This window comes from Brassica napus, chromosome A7 (assembly GCF_020379485.1).
Source record: "Brassica napus cultivar Da-Ae chromosome A7, Da-Ae, whole genome shotgun sequence".
Lineage (NCBI taxonomy): Eukaryota > Viridiplantae > Streptophyta > Magnoliopsida > Brassicales > Brassicaceae > Brassica > Brassica napus.
Window position 1 is genome coordinate 11420846 of NC_063440.1, and position 19721 is coordinate 11440566.

A 19721-nucleotide genomic window follows, 5' to 3' on the forward strand; every position below is an offset into this window, starting at 1 on the left:
ATCTTTTCTCAAATAAAAGAGAAATAAAGACGCTTCTACCAAAGAAAACAAAGATGCCTTTTGCAAATGCTCATGAGATCTCGTGGAGGTCCATTAATTAACACGATAATAAATAGTAGGCCTGAGCGTTTTTAACTCAACCCGAAGTATCTATGTAGATCCGAACCAGAAAAACCGAAACCGAATCCGAACTGTTATACAAAAATATCCGAACGGAACTTATAAGCTTAGTACTTTGGTGTTTGGTTATAATCCGAACCGAACCGACATCCGAACTAGAATTCGAATATATACGAATTAGTTAAATATGTTAAAGTTGTTATATATTTAAGATGATTTAGATATTTTAGGATATTCAAAATATTTTTTTAGTTTGTTTTAATTGTTATTTTGAATACTTTTTAGTTAATTTAGATAGTTTAAATAATTTTTAATTAGATTTTTAAACAATTTATATATTTTAAAAAAAAATTGTCAATTTTTAAAGTTTAAAAAAAAAATTTGGACGATTTTAAACATTGGTTACATCCGATCCGAACCGAACCCGAAAGGAACTGAACCGAAACCGATCTGATAATTAGTAAAACCCGAATGGTACTTCTGAGCATAACACCGAAAATCCAAAAATCCGAATTATCCGGACCGAAACCGAATGGTCCACCGAACGCCCAGGCCTAATAAATAGTTTCTTTTATTGACAAAAAAAGTTCCTTCTATTTTCTTTTTGTTTTGTTTTTTTTGCATAACCACTTCAATAGCATTAATATATTTTCCCCTTTCCTCATGTATTTGCATTGCAGTAGATAATCTATATTTTCACTCAATAAGCTTTTAAGGTTTTACCCTTAACAATTTTGCTACTTCTTTTTTGGTGCAACAACTTTGCTACTTTGTTCACCAGTTTCCGTAAACAAGCACTTGAATTTCACATTTTCTTATATCATTTTTTTTTCATGGTCTCTAAAACTGAAGTGGAGCACAATGAAAAAGGTATAGTGGTATTTCAAAGACGAAGGTAACTTGGCAGATTAAAAAGCTGATCAATGGGATTTATTATAGCAGCACCGGATTGTTAATGGTTTGAGTGGGCATCAAAGTAAAATATAGAAAAATTTAGGGTGAACTGGAGAAATGTTGGAAGAAGTGAAGGCTGCAATTGCAATGCTGGTGGTCCAGTTTATTTTCGCAGGAATGTTCATTTTGTTTAAGATAACGGCCCACGATGGTACAAATCTCAGAATCCTAGTGGCTTATCGTCTCTCCTTCGCTACCCTTTTCATGTTTCCCCTCGCCCTCATCTTCCAAAGGTTAAACCATTTTTTATGTGCATTACGTTAATCGTATATAACCTTATCTATGCATAACCCATATTAAACCACTTGTTGGGACAAGTGAAGAAAAGAAAATACATCTTCGAATGAACATGGTTGAATCCGGCATCCAACATATATTAATTACTTACTCAGATGTTATTTGTTTTTGTTAAATTAATTACTCAGATGTTATTTTAATTAAACGTTTTGTTCTGGATTCCATGTTATCAGGAAGAAGCGACCGGAATTTACACGAAGATTGGTCTTATTAGCATTTCTTTCGGGGTTGCTTGGGTACTCAGAACTATATCTTGTCACTTGGCGATCATAAAATATAATTTATATACATGAAATTTAGGGGATTATGTAATTCATTTTTGACTGCTTTACAGAGCGGCTATACCAAATATTCTCTATTTGCCGGGCCTGGTTCGTACATCAGCTACATTTTCGACTGCAGCCAGTATCCTTAGTCCGGTGATCACTTTGGTATTGTCATTGGCTTTTAGGTAAGGCACATTGAACGCTCTATATATCATACCTTTGTAGAAAGAGTATGATCTATTCATTTGGTTGCACAAATTATACAATCGTATATAAAAATTTTGGTCATATATGTGAAGATATATGTGTTCTCATTTTTTTGTAGAACCAGTAGTTCTGTGTTTCTACAGTTTTCGTATAATTTTTGATTTCGTACTATAACAGAAGATACACCAAGTAATAAATGTTGCATATGTTGATCTTCAAAAACATTATTTATTCGATCGGCATGTTTTTAAGAAAAGTGAGATGATCAAACAATGCCCGGTAATTCATTTTTTATACTTCTAAATTACACCATTAGTTGTAAGTAGATACTAATTACTACGCATGAGTTATTATACATTTGTTTTACAAAATATCATCTATTTTAAAGATAAAATAAAAAATAGAGTCCAAGACATCAGTCTTCTATTTTTAACTAAAGACATCAAACTTTCTGCGTGCAAAATTTTAATTTTGGCAAAGCATATATAAATGAAACTGAAGAAAATTTAATCAAGGGTTAGTTCATTTGCACGAAAAATCGCAAGCTAATGATGCTTTTCATGCTGATAAGCTCTGATACTTTTCATTATATCATATAACAGGATGGATACTCTACGGCTGGGATCAAACGAAGGGAGAGCTAAGCTTCTGGGTACACTTCTTGGTGTTGGTGGGGCTCTCGTCTTTGTATTCTATAAAGGTTTTGAGCTTCATATTTGGTCAACACACGTTGACTTACTTAAAAGCTCTGGTCAATCCTCTGGCCCTGCCACTGAGAACCACCACCACATCTCAATTTCAGGGGTTCTTATGGTTTTTGGCTGTAACGTTTCGGTCTCTCTTTGGTTACTATTGCAGGCAAGGACTACATTTTTCATCAAACATTACTTCAAAATAAATATTATATATACAGTATTTATGTGTTACAAAAAAAAAATACAGTATTTATGTGTGTTTGCGTTCCAAAATTTAAGAGAATCATATTACCTCCTAGACATTTATATACATATATATATATCTACAACTAAAGATATTTTTTTACCAAAAAAAAAACTAAAACTAAGGTTATATTCTTTGTAAAGTAATATACATACACACTTTTCTGTACCCATATCGTCATTTATATATTATGTTTAATTCTTATATATAATTGGATTTAAACTGGTGACGAAAAAATCTAACAATCTGGTTCATGTTTTGGATGTTGAAAAGATGTTTCAAGAAACGTAAAATGTGTTTTCTTACAGGCAAAAATAAGCAAGGAATTTGGAGGACATTGTTGGAACATAAGTCTGATGAATGCGACGGGAAGCTTGGTGTGTATGGTTGTTGCTCTCTGTTCGGAACATAACTGGAATCAATGGCGATTAGGGTGGAACATTAGTCTGCTTACTACGGTTTATTCGGTGAAAAAACAATATACCTAATGATTTAGTATATCATTTAGACATAAGTCTAAACGCATATATATATGTAAAATGTGTTTGATACAAGTTTTAATATGTTACTACAACGTGTAGGGAGTCGTTGTTTCAGGGCTAGTCATGCCTCTTGTTGCTTGGTGCATTGAAAAAAAGGGACCGTTATATGTTACGGTGTTTAGCCCTATAAGGCTGGTGATCGTTGCCCTAGTCGGATCATTTGCGTTAGAGGAAACGCTTTATTTGGGAAGGTACACCAAACTTATGATTTTGTGTATGGTATATATATGTAATATGTGAATGTCACTCTGTGAAAATTTTGCAAAACTTACAGTTTAATTGGTGCAATAATAATGGTGGGAGGAGTATACCTAGTGGTGTGGTGTAAAATGAAGGAAAAGAAGAGTGTCTCTACGACAACGGACCACGTTGAGACAAATAAGAATATCAAAGAAGTGAGCCTTGGAAATCTCTCAGCAGTAAATAACAGAGATGTCCCGTGATTCAACCATATGGCTGCATCATAAAAAAGTCCTTCGTAGAAATAGAATAAATAAATATATAACCTTTGCTGACTAGGAGCTTTTCCTTTACTGTAGAGTAGACGCGGATAGTTTCTCTTAGTGCTAGAAGAAGCCATATCTAACAATGAAAACAAAAAAAATTGTTACCATGAATGCTAGTACAAAAGCGAGTATTTGTTGTAATCAAGAGAATGAGGATTTTCACTCAATCAACCTCTTGGCCAAGGCTCTATACCCAGTACTACAATAGATTATCTGTCATCTAAGACATCTAAGATTCTTTATCTTGTTTGGGGTCATAGAAAACATGTAAGATCAACACTAAAACTAACCACTCTCTAAAACTCATAGCATAATTTAAAAGTACTACCGATTGGTGAACAAAAGCGTGTGTTTACCTTAATGAAGGGATAACTATCCTTAATCTGATTTCAAGTCTTCTTGCTAAAGTTATTTGGAACCATAAATCAGTTTGGATTTTCAGTAGAGGAGACGAAAAGGATGACAGGTGAAACAATGGTGATTCTCACCGGAGAGTTCGAGAGCGGAGATAACAAGACGCCAAATCGAGCTTTGTCGGAGGAAGGGTTGCAAACACTCGCCAGAGAAATCAAAGCCCTCACAATGTCGATGCTACTATCAGAGGAAGAAAATCAAACCGCTAGCGACATCTCCTTAGGCGAACCCTAGGTTTTGTTATTGTGAATGTTTATTTTTGCTTCTGTCGACGTACGACGACGAAAGGAAACCCCTTTTTTTTCTTTAGTTTTTAAATTTGTTAATGAATTAAATTGATAATGGCAATATTGTAGTAAAGAAGAATTATTGGGGTTATTTGGTCTTTATATACCTATATTCAGATGTGTTGATTACATAGAGATAAACTAGTAATTAACTAAAAGATTAGAGTTAATCTGAGTAATTATATATATATATATATATATTTTTTTTTTTTTTTTGGGCAAATATATATATATATATATATATTAATATATATGAGAATTAAAATCCATAAGGCTCTGCTTTTGTTTCTAATACAATTCTCATCCTTGGCACAGCTTGGGCTCCCATCCAAATGACATTGCCTTCTTGAACTCTCAATACCCGACCTATACCACGTTGTCTTCCTTCCTTAGGCCAGACCACGTCCACGTTACATTTTAAAACAGTTTGGTGGTAGTTTTTTTTTTTGTAAGATACAGTTTGGTGGTAGTTGCTTCCATTTTATATTATCTGTTCTGCAAGGTTAATTATTTGTTTTTGTATACCCCTTCTGAATCAAAATGTATAATATTTTAGGTAGAACACACAAAAGTAAAAAGTTACTTTTACCTAAAAAGCATCACTAAAAATATGAATTAAAAATAATTCAATGCATTATAAAATACACTATGAAATATAATTGGCTGTACAATTTTCAATAAAATTAGAAGTTATCTAAAAAGTTGAAAACATCTCGTATTTTTTAACATAAAACATTCTTAAACATCTTGATCATTTGCTTCTGATCTTTTCACCCACTCCTCTTGATCCTCCTTGCCTTCCTTAAAGTTTCATCTTGTATAGGATTGTTTATCTCTCTTTAAGTGAATCTGAATATGTTATTCATTGGCGTAGGTGTATCAATTGTCTGTGGGTTAACCAAGCGCTCGTAGCTTGGTGGTAAAGGAGGTACAGCTGTACTGCCCGCCACCCGGATTCGAGTCTTGGCCACAACGGATTTAACATCCCTTCCGTTGGGGCGCTGGACCCCTTTCGGGGGGATAGTTGGGAATGTGGCTGCCCAGATACCAGAGTTATCAAAAAAAATTGTCCGTGGGTTGATCGTTACCTGTAACTAGAAGTCCAAACTAAAAAGAGCAGTAGCTAAAATTTTTGCTAAAATATTTCAACGTAACGTGTACATGTGAGAATGTGTACGGAAAAACACTAGGAGAGAATCATGACACGTGCAAATAAACTATCGGTCAAACCTGGCAACGGGGACATTTTTATATATACCCACATACAAAAGAGAAACTAGAAAAGAGAGAAGAAATTGAGAGAGAGAGAACGATGAAGACACAAGTGACTATAGTAGCGGCTCTTATGATTCTGGTGGCTTTGTCTTCCACCTTGGATATGGTGAAGGTAACGGAGGCTCAAGTAAACTGCATCGACAGTTGCACCACCGGCTGCGTCAAGCCCACCCGTGAGTATTTTCTTCTTAGTCTCCCATACCATCCATTTACGTAAATCCCTTTTAATATTTTATACTTCCAGCAAAAGAGACGATCCGATGCCACCACGAATGCGACAAAAAGTGCAGCCGAGGTAAAGTTACTAAAGTATATTGTATAACTCTCTACCGGGCCGGTTCGTGATACCTCTTTCATCACTAACCGGTTGGTTAAGGTTGTAGGATGCGTTCTAATCTACCATGTAACTTATCAGTATTTTCTATCCATGAAGCTAATTAATACCGTGTTTGTCTACTATGATCATGACGAAACATTGGAATTCGTTACATACAGATACTTATTTTATTTGAGGCCCTGTTCGTTTGGCAGTTGCTAGCGTCAGCGACCAGCGTCCGCGTCTAAAAATTAGTTGGACTCGGACCTGACATTGATGTACTTTTGTAATTACAGGTGGTAAAGGAGGAAGTGAGACTGGCGCTTAAACTTTGTTTTCACTAAGATCCACAAAGATACAATTGTGTTGTAATCTTATCTTTATAATCCTCTCTTTCTAAAACGTACTATGCATATTGTAAGTTGTAACCAATAAATCAAGTGGTTGTAGTTCATCGTTGTGTTAAAATGGTAAAGGATTTGTCCCATGGATCAAATCCTCCCACCAACTGTGGACCTCCTTGTTGGCTTTCTATATAGTCTATGTAAACGCTTTAAAGGAAAATTATTCAGTTTTCTACATGCTCGGTTATTAAAACATAAAAAATAACAGCTACAATGTTTAATTGAGAGCTAGTTCCTACTTGTATTAACTTAATTGTAGCCAGTTTGCAATACAACTTAACATCCATGTTTGAATTACGTCGAACTCACGTCTTGTCTTTTGTTTCTCCATTAGATACAATACAATCATACAACTCTAGGGTAGGCCAAGCCGAAAGGCACATGGCCCACTTCCAAATTTACAATAGTAAGGCGGGTCCATTTTAAAATATACAAATATGTATTACTTCAACAAATAGACCTAAAAATGTTTTACAAGTATATTATCAAGACTTCAATTTTGTAACTAGAATTTGAGATCAAATTAAGCAACAACGTATATGACCTAGTCGTATATTTGAATGGTAGATGGCGCCTACCTATGTTGGTCAAGGCGAGAAAATGAGTTCCACCAATACACTAAAAATAAACTGATACTCCTAAACAAACTTAGGTTTCGGAATCTAACACAATGCCTTAAATAGTACTCCAAATCGAACAAAGTTTGGCCCCATAATATACTACAGCGATCAAAGAAAAAAAAAGGATTAGATACGTGATTTTTGGCTATGCAGAAGAGATATATACGTGAGGGTCGGAAGATTTTAGACGAATTGCAAAGGAGTCTTCAGAATGATCTTCGAACTTCAAATTGCTTCTTGGATGCTGACTTGACCGGTTTATGTAAACTATTTATTGGGAAAAGATCCAATATCAGTAAACCGAACGTAAACCAGTTTATATGATTCAAGTTTGTGAAAACTCTAGAGGAGAGTGAATAATGCCAAAACATCCTCTTAGTATATAGTTTTAGATAGACTATACAATACCAACTCTAACAAATATTTATTCATATCCTTTAATTTGATCACTAAGATACTTATTTTTTATTTTTAGACTAAGATATTATTATTTGGAGAACTATTTAAATCAACAATGTTCTGTTTTCAGTGATAAGACTCCAAGTTCAACGGTGTCTAAATCTCTTTTAATAACAATTTGATTAAAAGTTTATAACAAACAAAAAAAGAGATGTAAAAAGTCAACATTATCGTTGGGTCTTTGCTTGATGCAAGGCGTAGGTCATGCGGCCTTGTGGACAATAATGCTTCAAAATGTCCACTTATTACAATTTTCATTCTCTTTCTCTCTCTCTCTTAAAGAAATGCAAATATTTTAAAAAATTATCATTATAAATTCGATAATAAAATCCAGAGAAGAAGCATTTGAGAGTATAATCCAATTAAAAAGTTAAAAACTTTTTTATTCTTTAATTATTTTCTTGCTGTCTCGTGAATGAACTATTAAAGAAAAATCAAGAAAAGCTCCTGAGTACTGGAAAAGAAGAAGAAGACTTTATCTTTCTGTGTGTGTGGTTCTTTGACTTTTATGGGTTCTTTTGTTTTAGTTTTAGGCTCCTACGGATCTGCTTAAATCCTTGTGATCTTGTTTCTTGTTTAGACACCAGATTCTGTTCTACTTTTGCTAAGTTTCTTGATTTGGTCGGAGAAGTTTTTAAGTAGGTTTGGTGGTTCAAGATTTAAGCTTCTGGGTTATCATCACCTCCTTGTCTGAAAGGTTCATACTTAACCCTTTCTCTTTCTGTCTTTTTATGTTTTCATATGCACCTAACCTTAAATCACAGGTTCTTGTAACAGTTTCATCTGAAAATTAACCAAAATCTTGACTTTATAGGAAGTAAGTAAATCAGATGAGTTTTTGTTGCAGTTTCCAGATTTAATTTATGTATGTTACATATGAATCGGTTTTATGTGATCTGGATATAGCATTTGGTGAATTGATGTCAGATTCTCTTTGATTAACTATTATTTGTCATAAAGAAAAAATGTTCATGGTTTGATTAAAAGCTGGCTCTATGTGGCCTAGTTTCTTTATTGGGCATGCGATAGTTATATCTTTTTCTTTCCCAAAGCTGTAGCCAGTCTTCTTTCTCTTTTGGCTCTTTTACCTTTTTTTTTTATTTATTTCTTACTTATTAAGGAGAGGTGACTCAGATTTGCCAGGATTTGTTTTCTTATGTAACAGCCACTGGATTCTCTCATCTCAATCTGAACAGTTCTGGTTTGTAAAGAAAGAGAAATGTCGTTTAGGAGCATTGTTCAAGATTTGAGAGATGGGCTTGGGAGCTTATCCAGGAGGAGTTTTGATTTCAGGCTTCACCACAAAGGGAAGTCTCATGGCTCTTCCTTCCGTGAGTACTCGTCTTCTCTTGACCTCTCACCTTTGATAGTTCAGACAAGCAGATGGGCTAATCTTCCTCCGGAGCTGCTCTTGGACGTGATCAAAAGACTAGAGGAGAGTGAGAGTAACTGGCCTGCAAGAAAACATGTCGTGGCTTGTGCTTCTGTTTGTCGGTCTTGGAGAGCTATGTGCCAAGAGATCGTCCTGTGTCCTGAAATCTCTGGGAAGCTCACTTTCCCAGTCTCGCTCAAACAGGTTCGCTCACTTTTTTGTGTCTTGTGAACATGATTTTGTTAAATTCAAACAACTAATGAAAGAAGTTTATGTCTACCACTGTTGTTGATTCTTTGCAGCCAGGACCTCGTGATGCGATGATTCAGTGTTTCATCAAACGAGATAAATCAAAGCTAACCTTTCATCTTTTTCTTTGTTTAAGTCCTGGTAAGCTTTGATTGTTAGGACATAGCTATGCTTGTGTTTGGGATTCACTTAGTTAAACTATGATTTTTTTTTTTGTTTCAGCTCTAATTGTGGAGAATGGGAAGTTTCTTCTTTCAGCTAAACGAACTCGTAGAACTACTCGGACCGAGTACATTATCTCCATGGATGCTGAAAACATCTCAAGATCTAGTAACTCTTACCTCGGAAAGCTCAGGTTCTGTCTGAATCCTTGCTCTCTTAGTGTGATTCCTTTCTTTTTTTAATACCAGGAGGTTCGGGGCCGAAGCCTGTAATCCCCGGGCCCGAAACCACATCATGTAATATATTAGCTTAGTGTGATTCACATTCATATGTTTCTTTCTTTCTTTTCAGATCAAACTTTCTTGGGACGAAGTTCTTGGTGTACGATACACAACCACCACCAGACACATCATCTTCTTCTTCAAGTGCACTTATCACTGACCGAACAAGCAGAAGCAGGTTTCACTCGAGGAGAGTATCCCCCAAAGTTCCATCAGGAAGCTACAACATTGCTCAGATCACATACGAGCTCAACGTGTTGGGCACACGCGGGCCACGGAGAATGCACTGCATCATGAACTCCATCCCAACTTCATCTCTCGAACCGGGAGGCTCGGTTCCTAACCAACCTGAGAAGCTCCTCCCACCACCACCACGCTCCTTTGACGACTCGTTCCGCAGCAACATCTCATTCTCCAAGTCATCATTCGACCACCGCTCCGTAGATTTCAGCAGCTCTAGATTCTCGGAAATGGGAGTGTCCTGCGAGGAAGACCAAGGAGAGACGAGTTTCAAACCGTTGGTTTTGAAGAACAAGCAGCCTAGGTGGCACGAGCAGTTGCAATGCTGGTGTCTGAACTTCCGTGGTCGTGTGACTGTCGCGTCCGTTAAGAACTTCCAGCTCGTGGCCGTGAGACAGCCGCCGCCAACGCAAGTGGCAGGCAGCTCAGCACCTGCGGCTCCTCCAGAGCAAGATAAAGTGATACTCCAGTTTGGTAAAGTGGGGAAGGATATGTTCACAATGGATTATAGGTATCCATTGTCAGCGTTTCAAGCATTTGCTATTTGCTTAAGCAGCTTTGACACGAAGCTCGCTTGTGAATAAAGAAGAAACAACACTCGTCATCTCCTTTCTCCTAAACATTCATGCTAATCCTTATGTCTCTCTTTATCTATGCCTTTTGGGTTTCTTTTGGCGAACTCATTTTGTCTTAATACTCAGTTGTTACTGTGGTGAGAACCAGACGTCTACTATTAACCTCTTCTCTATTCTAAATCATTTGAAAACATTTAATGTGCAATCTTAACCAAGCTTACACACTATTTACTTTGAAGGTATGTGATAATATGAATGCAAACAAAGTTTCGTATTGAAAGTTTAGACAAATAATATATATAGTATATATAGTATATAATAAGATGTCTAACTTAACTTTGATTAGTTTTTTTTTGGAAATGAGTTCAATAGCAAATCCATGCGAACTTGTATCTTACATTTACAGTGGACGATACCGTACTAATCAGCGTTGGAATGTTGGAAGAATTGGACATGTGCTAAAAAAGCTAAGTAGCCAAACCTCGCATGAAAACAATCTAAAGCTCTACCGGAAAGAGAATCATTAGTAGAGAAGAATATTATATATAAGCTTTAGCTCTTTGAACATAATGAGCCAAATATGTTGTACTTTTTGTGTTTCTTGCGATCTTGTTTCTCCTTGTGTTCATAATGTTGACGCCTTTGATAGTTGTTCATTCTTTCAAGAGTTTGTATGAGACTATTCAAGGAACCATCAACATCTATGATTTGGTTTCTTGCCATCAATGTCTCTGCAAGATCAGCTGGAGTAATCATTGTCCCCTCTAACAAAGTCTTGATTTTTTCGAACAGAGGATGATGATCATCACAAAGATCCAGGTAGTTCTTGGCAAGAACCTTGAAGGCCTCGTAAGTGCAGTAAGACAACTCAATGCGCATATCCATTCTTCCTCTCCTTATCAAAGCCGGGTCAAGTTTCTGCAAGTGGTTTGTGGTGAAAACTATAATCCTTTCCTGCCCACAAGCCGACCAAATACCATCAATGAAGTTGAGAAGCCCTGAGAGTGTCACTGAGTTTACTTCTTTGCTTTGTTCTTCATTCATCCTCAAGTTGTCCTTCTGGATTCTATTACCAGTGAGATTCACCGAGCAATCTATGTCTTCAATCACAATAATGGACCTGCTGAATGTTGTTGTGAGCAGTTTCTTCAGATCCAAGTTGTTATGTACAGATGTGAGCTCGAGATCATAGATACAGTAGTTCAAAAGATTAGCCATGGCTGCTATCATGGTGGACTTACCGGTCCCTGGTGATCCATACAGCAGGTAACCCCTTTTCCAAGCTTTCCCAATCTTCTTGTAATACTCTTTCCCATTGATGAAGGCGATTAGGTCATCAATGATCTCTTGTTTCTTCTCTGGATCCATAGCAAATGTCTGAAAACTTGCTGGATGCTCGAAGTCATTAATCCTCCATATACTTTGCTCATTGCTGAACAGCTTCATCTTCTTGTTCTTGGTATGCAACAGTGTACCTTCTTCCACCACATATTGTATGTATGAAGTGGTTATAACACTCCGTGCTCGGCTGTGAAAGTGAGCTGGTAAGATTTGTCTCCATCAGGACTAGTCACATTCTTCCACCAGACTTTAAATCCCTTGTACTCATCGTTCTTGGTTGTGTCCTCACGTTTTAAGGACAAGACCTTTGGTATCCCTCACTTGGCTTGCTCTGAGGCGATTGGCCTTGTCGATGCCTTTGGACACAAGGTACGCGTTGATGGCTGAGTAAGCTTGGTTAAACTGTAAACCCTGGAGTTCTGGGAAGTTAATCTCCACATAGGGAGAGAAGAAGCTGGTGAAATGGTCAGAAAGTCTCTGGAAAAAGGAGAATTGTTGAATGGCAGACAAAAAGAACTCTTTGGTTGCAATCTTCAAATGGTCAGGGAGCACTCGCTGAATCGTTGCCCATATAAAGAACAAACCAGCCAAGCTTGAACCTAGACTCCCTAGTGTATCTCCTTTCATCATCATAAACACTTAAAGAGCAAACACTAATGCTTTTCTTTTACGTATTTTTATGTGTTGTGGTTCCTCATGTGGTTAGTAGCTTATTTATTGATGTAACGAATTGACTAAAAAGACAGAAAAATATATATACATGATTAAGAAATAGCTGTACTTATGAAAACGTATACGAATTTTCATATTGAAGTTTGCAAAATGATTATTATATTTCTTCTCCTTGACCTGACCTGCAGTCTCCGCCTCTGTTATTGAGACTTCATAATGCGACCATGTGGAAAGCTGGATATTGTTTTTTCTTTTTCTTTTTCTTTTGAACACAAACTTACTTTCATTCATACTTAATCTTCTTCAATAGATAGAGGGAATTAACCATCCTCTTTGACACCAAGCATAACATACAAAAACAAAACATAAATAAACTAAGCAAGATAGGTCTTCAATCGAAGATGACAGCGGATTCGAGACGATGCTCAAATGCGTCGGGGGAGCCTTCACGACAAAGTCGTATAGCTGTGGAATAGTCACATAATATGACGTTGAGGTCCAGTCCTCATCTACGAGAAACACCAAGGTGGTCTCGATTGCATCTTCAGGTCCCGTAGAGACCGCTCCGCAAGATAACAAACCGATGAGGAAACTGAAACAAACACTCGGACGCAAGACCGAGGAAACACCTCTTTCCATAGAAAGAGGGTAAGGTAGTAACAATTTCTCTTCAAAAGAAGAGGATGGCCGAACAAGAACCGAGTCCGATGAACGCACCAGTAACTTCATCCCAAAGGATAGATATGATCGTGTGATACAAAGAGGAGAGATCCTTATGAACCCACCTGAAATCTCTGATGAAAAATTCCAATAGCTCCAGACCATACAAATCTGACTCGTATCTTCAATTTTGGAGTTGGGCTTTAGGAAGCTAGACCATACCAAATAACAACCGATTAAAATTTTGAAAACTAACATGTTTATTCACGATGGCAACCATGTGGAAATCTGCTATTTGATTTTTTTTTACTTAAACCATATAATTAAGAGACATATGATTCAAAAATATTTTAAATACTAACAATAGAACATAAGTTATTTGAAATAGAAAAACTTATTTTCAAATCCGTATTAGTCTTAGTGCAGCAGAACATCAATTAGATTCCCTTAGATTAATTCAAAGCAAATTGTGACGCATTGAGATATCGTTAATAGTATTCATTTGGATTGATTTTTGTAAATATTGTTGATAAAAGAAAATCCTTTTCAGATCATTGACAAAACCAACCTTAATTAGAAACAAACGAAAACCTTATATTAAATGTAAAAACAAAGACTAGGAAATTATCATATACATGTTTATTATATATACGGAACTGAAAACGCATAAAATATATTATATGTACACATGCGTTAATTTGTAGTAGACAAGTCTTTGTATAACATGTATAGTCAAACTCAACATTTGAACTTTTATATACAAACACACGAATTGAAATTTATATACCGTTCTAGGGCAGTGCAGGTACTTCTCCAAAATCTTTGGAAGGCCTTGTTGTTTCTTGTTTGCGGTTGAAGTTATGCAATGATCATATATAAACTATAGAAAAAAATACTAGAATAGCACTAAACCAAGTTTTTGTTCCCAAAGTAGCACTCAAAGCTAAAAGTCACAAAAATAGGTTTCATTAAAGAGGTAATATACACTTATACCCCTTGGGTTAATTAATCTAAACCTTAGGGTTTAGAGTTAAGGGGTGGGGTTTTGGAATTAGGGTTTAAAATTTTATAAAAAATAAATTCTAAAATAAAAAATAAAAATTTTAAAAACAGTTTCAAAAAGTATTTTTAAATTATAAAAAGAAAATTTGAAAAAAAAATAAAAAAAAATTTGAAAAAAAAAATTGAAAAAAAAAATTATAAAAATTTCGAATCTGAAAACATATAATCTGAAACTATAAAAAAAAAATTCTTTTTTTCATTTTATTTATTTTTATTTTATTTATTTTTGTTTGCTTATTTAATTTTAAACCAAGGGTATTATGGATATTTTACCCTTTAATGAATGTTATTTTTGTGAATTTCTCCTTCTAGTGCTATTTTTGAGACATAAACTTCAAAAGGTGCTATTACTTACTGACAATTGCCCTAAACTAAAATTGTTCGCATCCCCTTTATTCGTTTTTTACATTTCTCATGATGAAGAAGAACATATGCACTTGTTTTGGGACAGTTATTCGGCTTTCCACATGGCTGTCAATCATGTATTTAAGTATAATCATAACTAACGAAAAATCCTAAACCATAAGAAGTTTTTTTTTTTTGCTAAGAACTGTAATGATATGGGCCAAATCCTACTTTAAGTCCAATACCAAAAGATTACTTTGGTGGCAAGTTTCTGATTACGTTAATGACGGTCTCGTGCTTTACCAATTTAAGAGAATGGAAATAATCCTTTTACAAAGAGGATTCGGTCTAGGTCGTGACTATATAAGGAAAGCTTCAACAACAACAAAGATCATCCGTTTAAGAAGAGAGAAGAGAGCAATAAGTTAGATAAAGAGAGATCAAGAGAGATTAGCAATTAGGAAGAGCGTTTATTGCTTAGGCTTGTGATCTTTATATTTTGTTCTTGAGAAACCTTTGTAGTGAATAAAAGCTAAGACAAGTTTGGTATCAAGTTTATTCCTAATTCTATAGCACAAGGTTAAGGTTAAAATCCTAACAAGTGGTATCAGAGCATCAGGTTTGATTGGAAGTGCTAGCTAGAATTATGGAACCAACTCTAGGAAAATTTGAGATGGAGAAATTTGATGGCAAAGGTGATTTCGGGATGTGGAAGTATAAGATGATGGGTCAGCTAGAGATCCAGGGTCTACTTTCGGTTCTTAAGGAAGACTTTACGGTCTTGACAGAATCTGGGAAAGAAGTAGAAGGGTCAGATGCAAAGGTTGATCAAAAGAAAGCTGACAAGGATCTTAGAGTAAGAAGTCTACTGGGAACGTGTTTAAGTGATTCTATTCTAAGAAAGATTATGCATGAAACAACTGCATTAGGGATGTGGAAGGCCCTTGAAAAGAATTATCAAACGAAGTCGCTACCCAACAGAATCTACTTGAAGAAACAGTTCTCTTGCTATAAGATGGAAGAGGACAAGACGATAGAAGAAAACGTAGATATCTTTCTGAAGCTAATCGCAGACTTGGAGAGTCTCAAAGTTACCATATCAGATGAAGATCAAGCGATTCAACTATTGTCGGGACTTCCAGAAGCATATGAACCATTGGTTCACACACTTCAATACGGTACTGGGAAAGAATACCGTAAACGAAGTTGTAACTTCAGCTTATTCCAAAGAAGCGGAACTTAAGCAGAAAGGATTACTTAACAAAAGCAAAACAGATTCGGAAGGTTTGTATGTAGAGTCACGTGGAAGAACTCAGAAGAGGTCAGGGAACAGTAATGGAAACTCCAATAACTGGAGAGGGAGATCTAAAAGCAGAGGAAAGTTTCAGTCGAATCAGAGATCAGAGGAGAACAACACGGGTTGTTTTATTTGTGGAAAAGAAGACCATTGGAAGCGAGAATGTCCTGAAAGAAGGAGACGTCCAAATTCTGCAAATTTTACAAAAGAGCCTGAGCAGCCACTAGTGTTAACCGTTAGCAATCAAGATACACTCAAGGAATGGATCATGGATTCAGGTTGTTCATTCCATAGTACACATGACAAAGAAGTCTTGTTTGATTTCAAGGAGTATGAAGGAGGAAGTGTATTGATGGCTAACAACACTCAAGGCAGCATCAAAGGAATGGGAAAGATTCGGATTCAAAATTCAGATGGTTCTGAAGTGATACTCAAGGATGTTAAATACATGCCGGACGTGAGTAGGAATCTGATTTCTTATGGGATGTTAGAAAAATCAGGTTGCAGGTATAGAGGAAGCTGCTTCAAGGTTCAATTTTACAAACGTAAGAAGAAAGTAATTTCAGGAAAATACAAAGATGGGTTATACTTTCTTCAAGGAACGGTTGTGAAGAGTAAAGTGGATACTTCAAAAGCTGAGAAGGAAGTTAAACAAAAGAAGTTAAAGGTGTCTTTCAGTGAGAGTTTAATTCAGGGACCAAGTCCATATGGTTTTAGGACAGAAACGACTTCAGCTCGAGGTGGAGATTCGTTTTCAGCAGAGAAATACGAGTCAAGTAAAGAAACTGAGAATGGGCATGCTATAGATGATTATTGTCTTTCAAAGAATGAAGAAAAGAGTAATGATAAGGCATCATCAAAGGAGAATCAAAGGCTTGATGGATTCAAGAAGGATTCACAGTTTTGCATTGAAAGTTTCACAAACTCAGATTATGCAACAAACGATGAGGAAGCATCGGCTACAGGGTTTATGCTCAAAGTTAGCGATGCAGAAACCAAGTCTATCATTACCACACTAAAAAGGGAAGATGTATCGAACAATACATATACTACGGGTAATCATGTAGAGCGGTTAAAAGAAAACGCACCTGATCAGAAGTTGCAGCTTTGCTGTGAACTTCCTAATGTCCACTGATAGGAGAAAAGCGTCACAGGTAATTTTATTATCGAGACACCTCGCACAAGAAGAAATAATGAGTAAGGGACTACTGTTATTTCTTATCGATAATAAAGAGCTAGTAAGGAGCAAGAAAATTTACTTGTGACGGATAAGACGAGGTGGATGTTTTAGCTCAAGGTGGAGCAGCTGAAACAAAGGGAAAATTGCTAATAGGTCTCAATTATATCGGATGAAGGGTAGGAAAGGTTGTTGAAGTGCTACATGAGAGAACGTCTTAAACATCAAGAGTGGTGAATGGAGACGAGTATCTCAGGCTAGAAAGGAATCCCAACTGGGTTGCCATACAAGGAAGGGGAAGGTTGATGAGAGAACGTCTTGAACACCAGTAATGGTGAAGGGAGACGAGTATCTCAGGTTACAGGACTACAAGATCGCAGAACAAGCACAAGCGAAGTGATCGTCTTAAACCGCTGAGGAGACTGAAAGTCTTTTCCAAGAAGCTGAAAGAAGACGTGCTATGAGATGCCATAAGTTCACCGGAGAAAGCGGGAAAGATGCCTACAGATATGGGATTGGTCAAAAGTCTTAGAGAAGAAAATTACCTCTGAGGAATGGTGGTTATAGACGACACAGTCTATACAAGGTCTGCAAATTTCAAAATACTAGTTAGAAATTTGTGGAAAAATGGAGCTACAACAGAAGCTGGAGAATCACCTCAAGGTATATATAAAATCAGAAGGGATTGATTTACCTGAAAAATACATGGTCGTAGCAAGGAACCGTCTACATCAAACCTGAATAAATCCAACGAAGAACAGTTTGGATTTTACAATGTTTAGCTCTTATGAATATGATTGAGTAAAGGGTAAAAGATATTACCAAAGGAAGCTACATGGTGGAGAGACGTCTGCATCAAGTGAGCTTGTGATTATTCAATCATAAACAAGTCATAAAGAGTTAACAGTAGGAGAAGTTCATTTCAGGAAATCAAAATTAGTCAAAGGGCAAAGGAAGATACCTGTGCAAACTGAAGAGTCTGATTCTAAAGAAAACAAAAAGGACATGACCAGGAAGCCATACGAGGGTGAGCATGCACATCTACGGTTGAGGCGTTGCAAGCTAGCGCCTGAGAAGAGGAAGCGGTGAACAAATCAGAGCATTGGCGAGAGAATTTATCGGCAAGATTCACAAGGGGGATGAATTCACCGGCTGGAGTGGAGAAGAGAAGACGGACCAGTCACGCGGAAACGGAGGGAAAGCTTGGTGAAGCTCCTGAAATCGCTAGCTTTGTTTGCCAAAGGAACCAGAGCGGAGAAAAGTGGAGGTAGTGGTTGGGTAAGAATCACTATGATCGTCAAAGCTACAGAGAAGAGTTGGTATTGTTGCTCAACGAAGAAGACGCAAAAGGAGAAGTATGGATTTGGGCCCAAGGTGGAGATTGTAATGATATGGGCCAAATTCTACTTTAAGCCCAATACCAAAAGATTACTTTGGCGGCAAGTTTCTGATTACGTTAATGACGGTCTCGTGCTTTACCAATTTAAGAGAATGGAAATAATCCTTTTACAAAGAGGATTCGGTCTAGGTCGTGACTATATAAGGAAAGCTTCAACAACAACAAAGATCATCCGTTTAAGAAGAGAGAAGAGAGCAATAAGTTAGATAAAGAGAGATCAAGAGAGATTAGCAATTAGGAAGAGCGTTTATTGCTTAGGCTTGTGATCTTTATATTTTGTTCTTGAGAAACCTTTGTAGTGAATAAAAGCTAAGACAAGTTTGGTATCAAGTTTATTCCTAATTCTATAGCACAAGGTTAAGGTTAAAATCCTAACAAGAACCATAAAAGTTATCCACACGCACCCTACACATCTCTGGTTTCTCTCGAAAAATTTCACATTAACTACGATTTTGTTGAGAAGATAGAAACTCTTCCCAAAAGGTGCTTATTGTTTAACAAGTAAGCAACACTTACTAGTAACTCAAATATCTCGTGCACGTATAACATAAGTGTCCATATCATATGTGACCCAGAAAAGCTTAAACTTAAAAACTAGAAACCCATTTCGTAACAATACCGAATACCTAAATGATTCATTCTACTCATATAAATATCCCTTTCCATATGCTTCTTTGCCACACACAGCGAAAACCATTATATAAAAAATAGAGAAAAACCAAATGGCGAAATCACATGTTTTTGTCATCTCTATACTCCTCATGGCATTACTCTCTCCCCCTTCCCAGTCCCACGGCCTGACCATTCTCGGCTACTTTATAAGGGGAGTAGTAATTGACGTTGCCGTGTATTGTAATTTTAACGGAAGAGCCTAACCCAGTCTCGAATGCCACTGTATACTCAACCCTCAGCCTTTCTGAAGCACTGACCGATATAAATGGTCTATTTAGAATAGCGCTCAGCTACTTTGAAACAATTCTGTTTAACCCTAGTTTCTGCGGTTTCAAAGTAAGAAAGAGAGTACCAAAATTCAAAGAAACAATTCTTTAAGAGGAGACGTTCCTCTTTAAATTTTACACGTGTTTGTCTACCAAATTTTAACAGTTTTAATTTTAATTATAAATCTGTTTTATGTTGAAATATTAATAAACTTATGCTGGGAGATTTAATAGGAGAAACCTATCACTAATGATGCTCTAATAGAGCATGATTATCGGAAAGTTTTTACAGTGAGATTTTTAGAACATCATTAATGGGGGAGCTTAAGAGGGAGCTTAGCCAAA

General features: G+C 36.4%; 2 protein-coding genes and 1 pseudogene across 5 annotated transcripts; 2 read left to right on the plus strand and 1 right to left on the minus strand.

Annotated features, from left to right (window-relative positions):
• The first annotated feature begins 819 nt into the window (after positions 1-819).
• LOC111213908 (WAT1-related protein At1g25270-like) lies at positions 820-6702 on the plus strand. Of its 4 annotated transcripts, XR_007314875.1 has the most exons (10): positions 829-1307; positions 1545-1607; positions 1706-1822; positions 2447-2702; positions 3092-3250; positions 3365-3516; positions 3600-3720; positions 4848-5980; positions 6052-6102; positions 6420-6702. XR_007314875.1 is itself a non-coding variant. In XM_022715749.2 (8 exons), exons 1-8 carry the CDS (start codon positions 1132-1134, stop codon positions 3766-3768), a joined length of 960 nt encoding a protein of 319 aa, XP_022571470.2. In that variant the 5' UTR covers positions 820-1131; the 3' UTR covers positions 3769-3998. The 4 variants fall into 4 exon arrangements, 3 of the variants coding, with proteins under 3 accessions (XP_022571470.2, XP_022571469.2, XP_022571468.2); XM_022715749.2 differs by lacking the exons at positions 4848-5980; positions 6052-6102; positions 6420-6702 and having other exon boundaries at positions 820-1307; positions 2447-2514; positions 2647-2702; positions 3600-3998; XM_022715748.2 differs by lacking the exons at positions 4848-5980; positions 6052-6102; positions 6420-6702 and having other exon boundaries at positions 821-1307; positions 2447-2544; positions 2647-2702; positions 3600-3998.
• A 1123-nt stretch (positions 6703-7825) lies between these two features.
• LOC106416066 (tubby-like F-box protein 10) lies at positions 7826-10678 on the plus strand. Its single transcript, XM_013856901.3, has 5 exons — positions 7826-8303; positions 8772-9182; positions 9281-9368; positions 9450-9582; positions 9741-10678. Exons 2-5 carry the CDS (start codon positions 8826-8828, stop codon positions 10492-10494), a joined length of 1332 nt encoding a protein of 443 aa, XP_013712355.2. The 5' UTR covers positions 7826-8303; positions 8772-8825; the 3' UTR covers positions 10495-10678.
• Positions 10679-10798: 120 nt separating this feature from the next.
• Positions 10799-14134, minus strand: LOC106412677 (annotated as a pseudogene).
• Between the last annotated feature and the right edge of the window lie 5587 nt (positions 14135-19721).

Excerpts from the sequence above, each read along its gene's own strand:
- LOC106416066 (XM_013856901.3), top strand. The coding sequence starts at position 8,826 with ATGTCGTTTAGGAGCATTGTTCAAGATTTGAGAGATGGGCTTGGGAGC. Across the intron at positions 9,369-9,449 it reads TTTTCTTTGTTTAAGTCCTG|CTCTAATTGTGGAGAATGGG; the intron begins GTAAGCTTTGAT and ends TTTTTGTTTCAG. Across the intron at positions 9,583-9,740 it reads TCTTACCTCGGAAAGCTCAG|ATCAAACTTTCTTGGGACGA; the intron begins GTTCTGTCTGAA and ends CTTTCTTTTCAG.
- LOC111213908 (XM_022715747.2), top strand. The coding sequence starts at position 1,132 with ATGTTGGAAGAAGTGAAGGCTGCAATTGCAATGCTGGTGGTCCAGTTT. Across the intron at positions 2,703-3,091 it reads CTCTTTGGTTACTATTGCAG|GCAAAAATAAGCAAGGAATT; the intron begins GCAAGGACTACA and ends GTTTTCTTACAG. Across the intron at positions 3,251-3,364 it reads TGCTTACTACGGTTTATTCG|GGAGTCGTTGTTTCAGGGCT; the intron begins GTGAAAAAACAA and ends TACAACGTGTAG.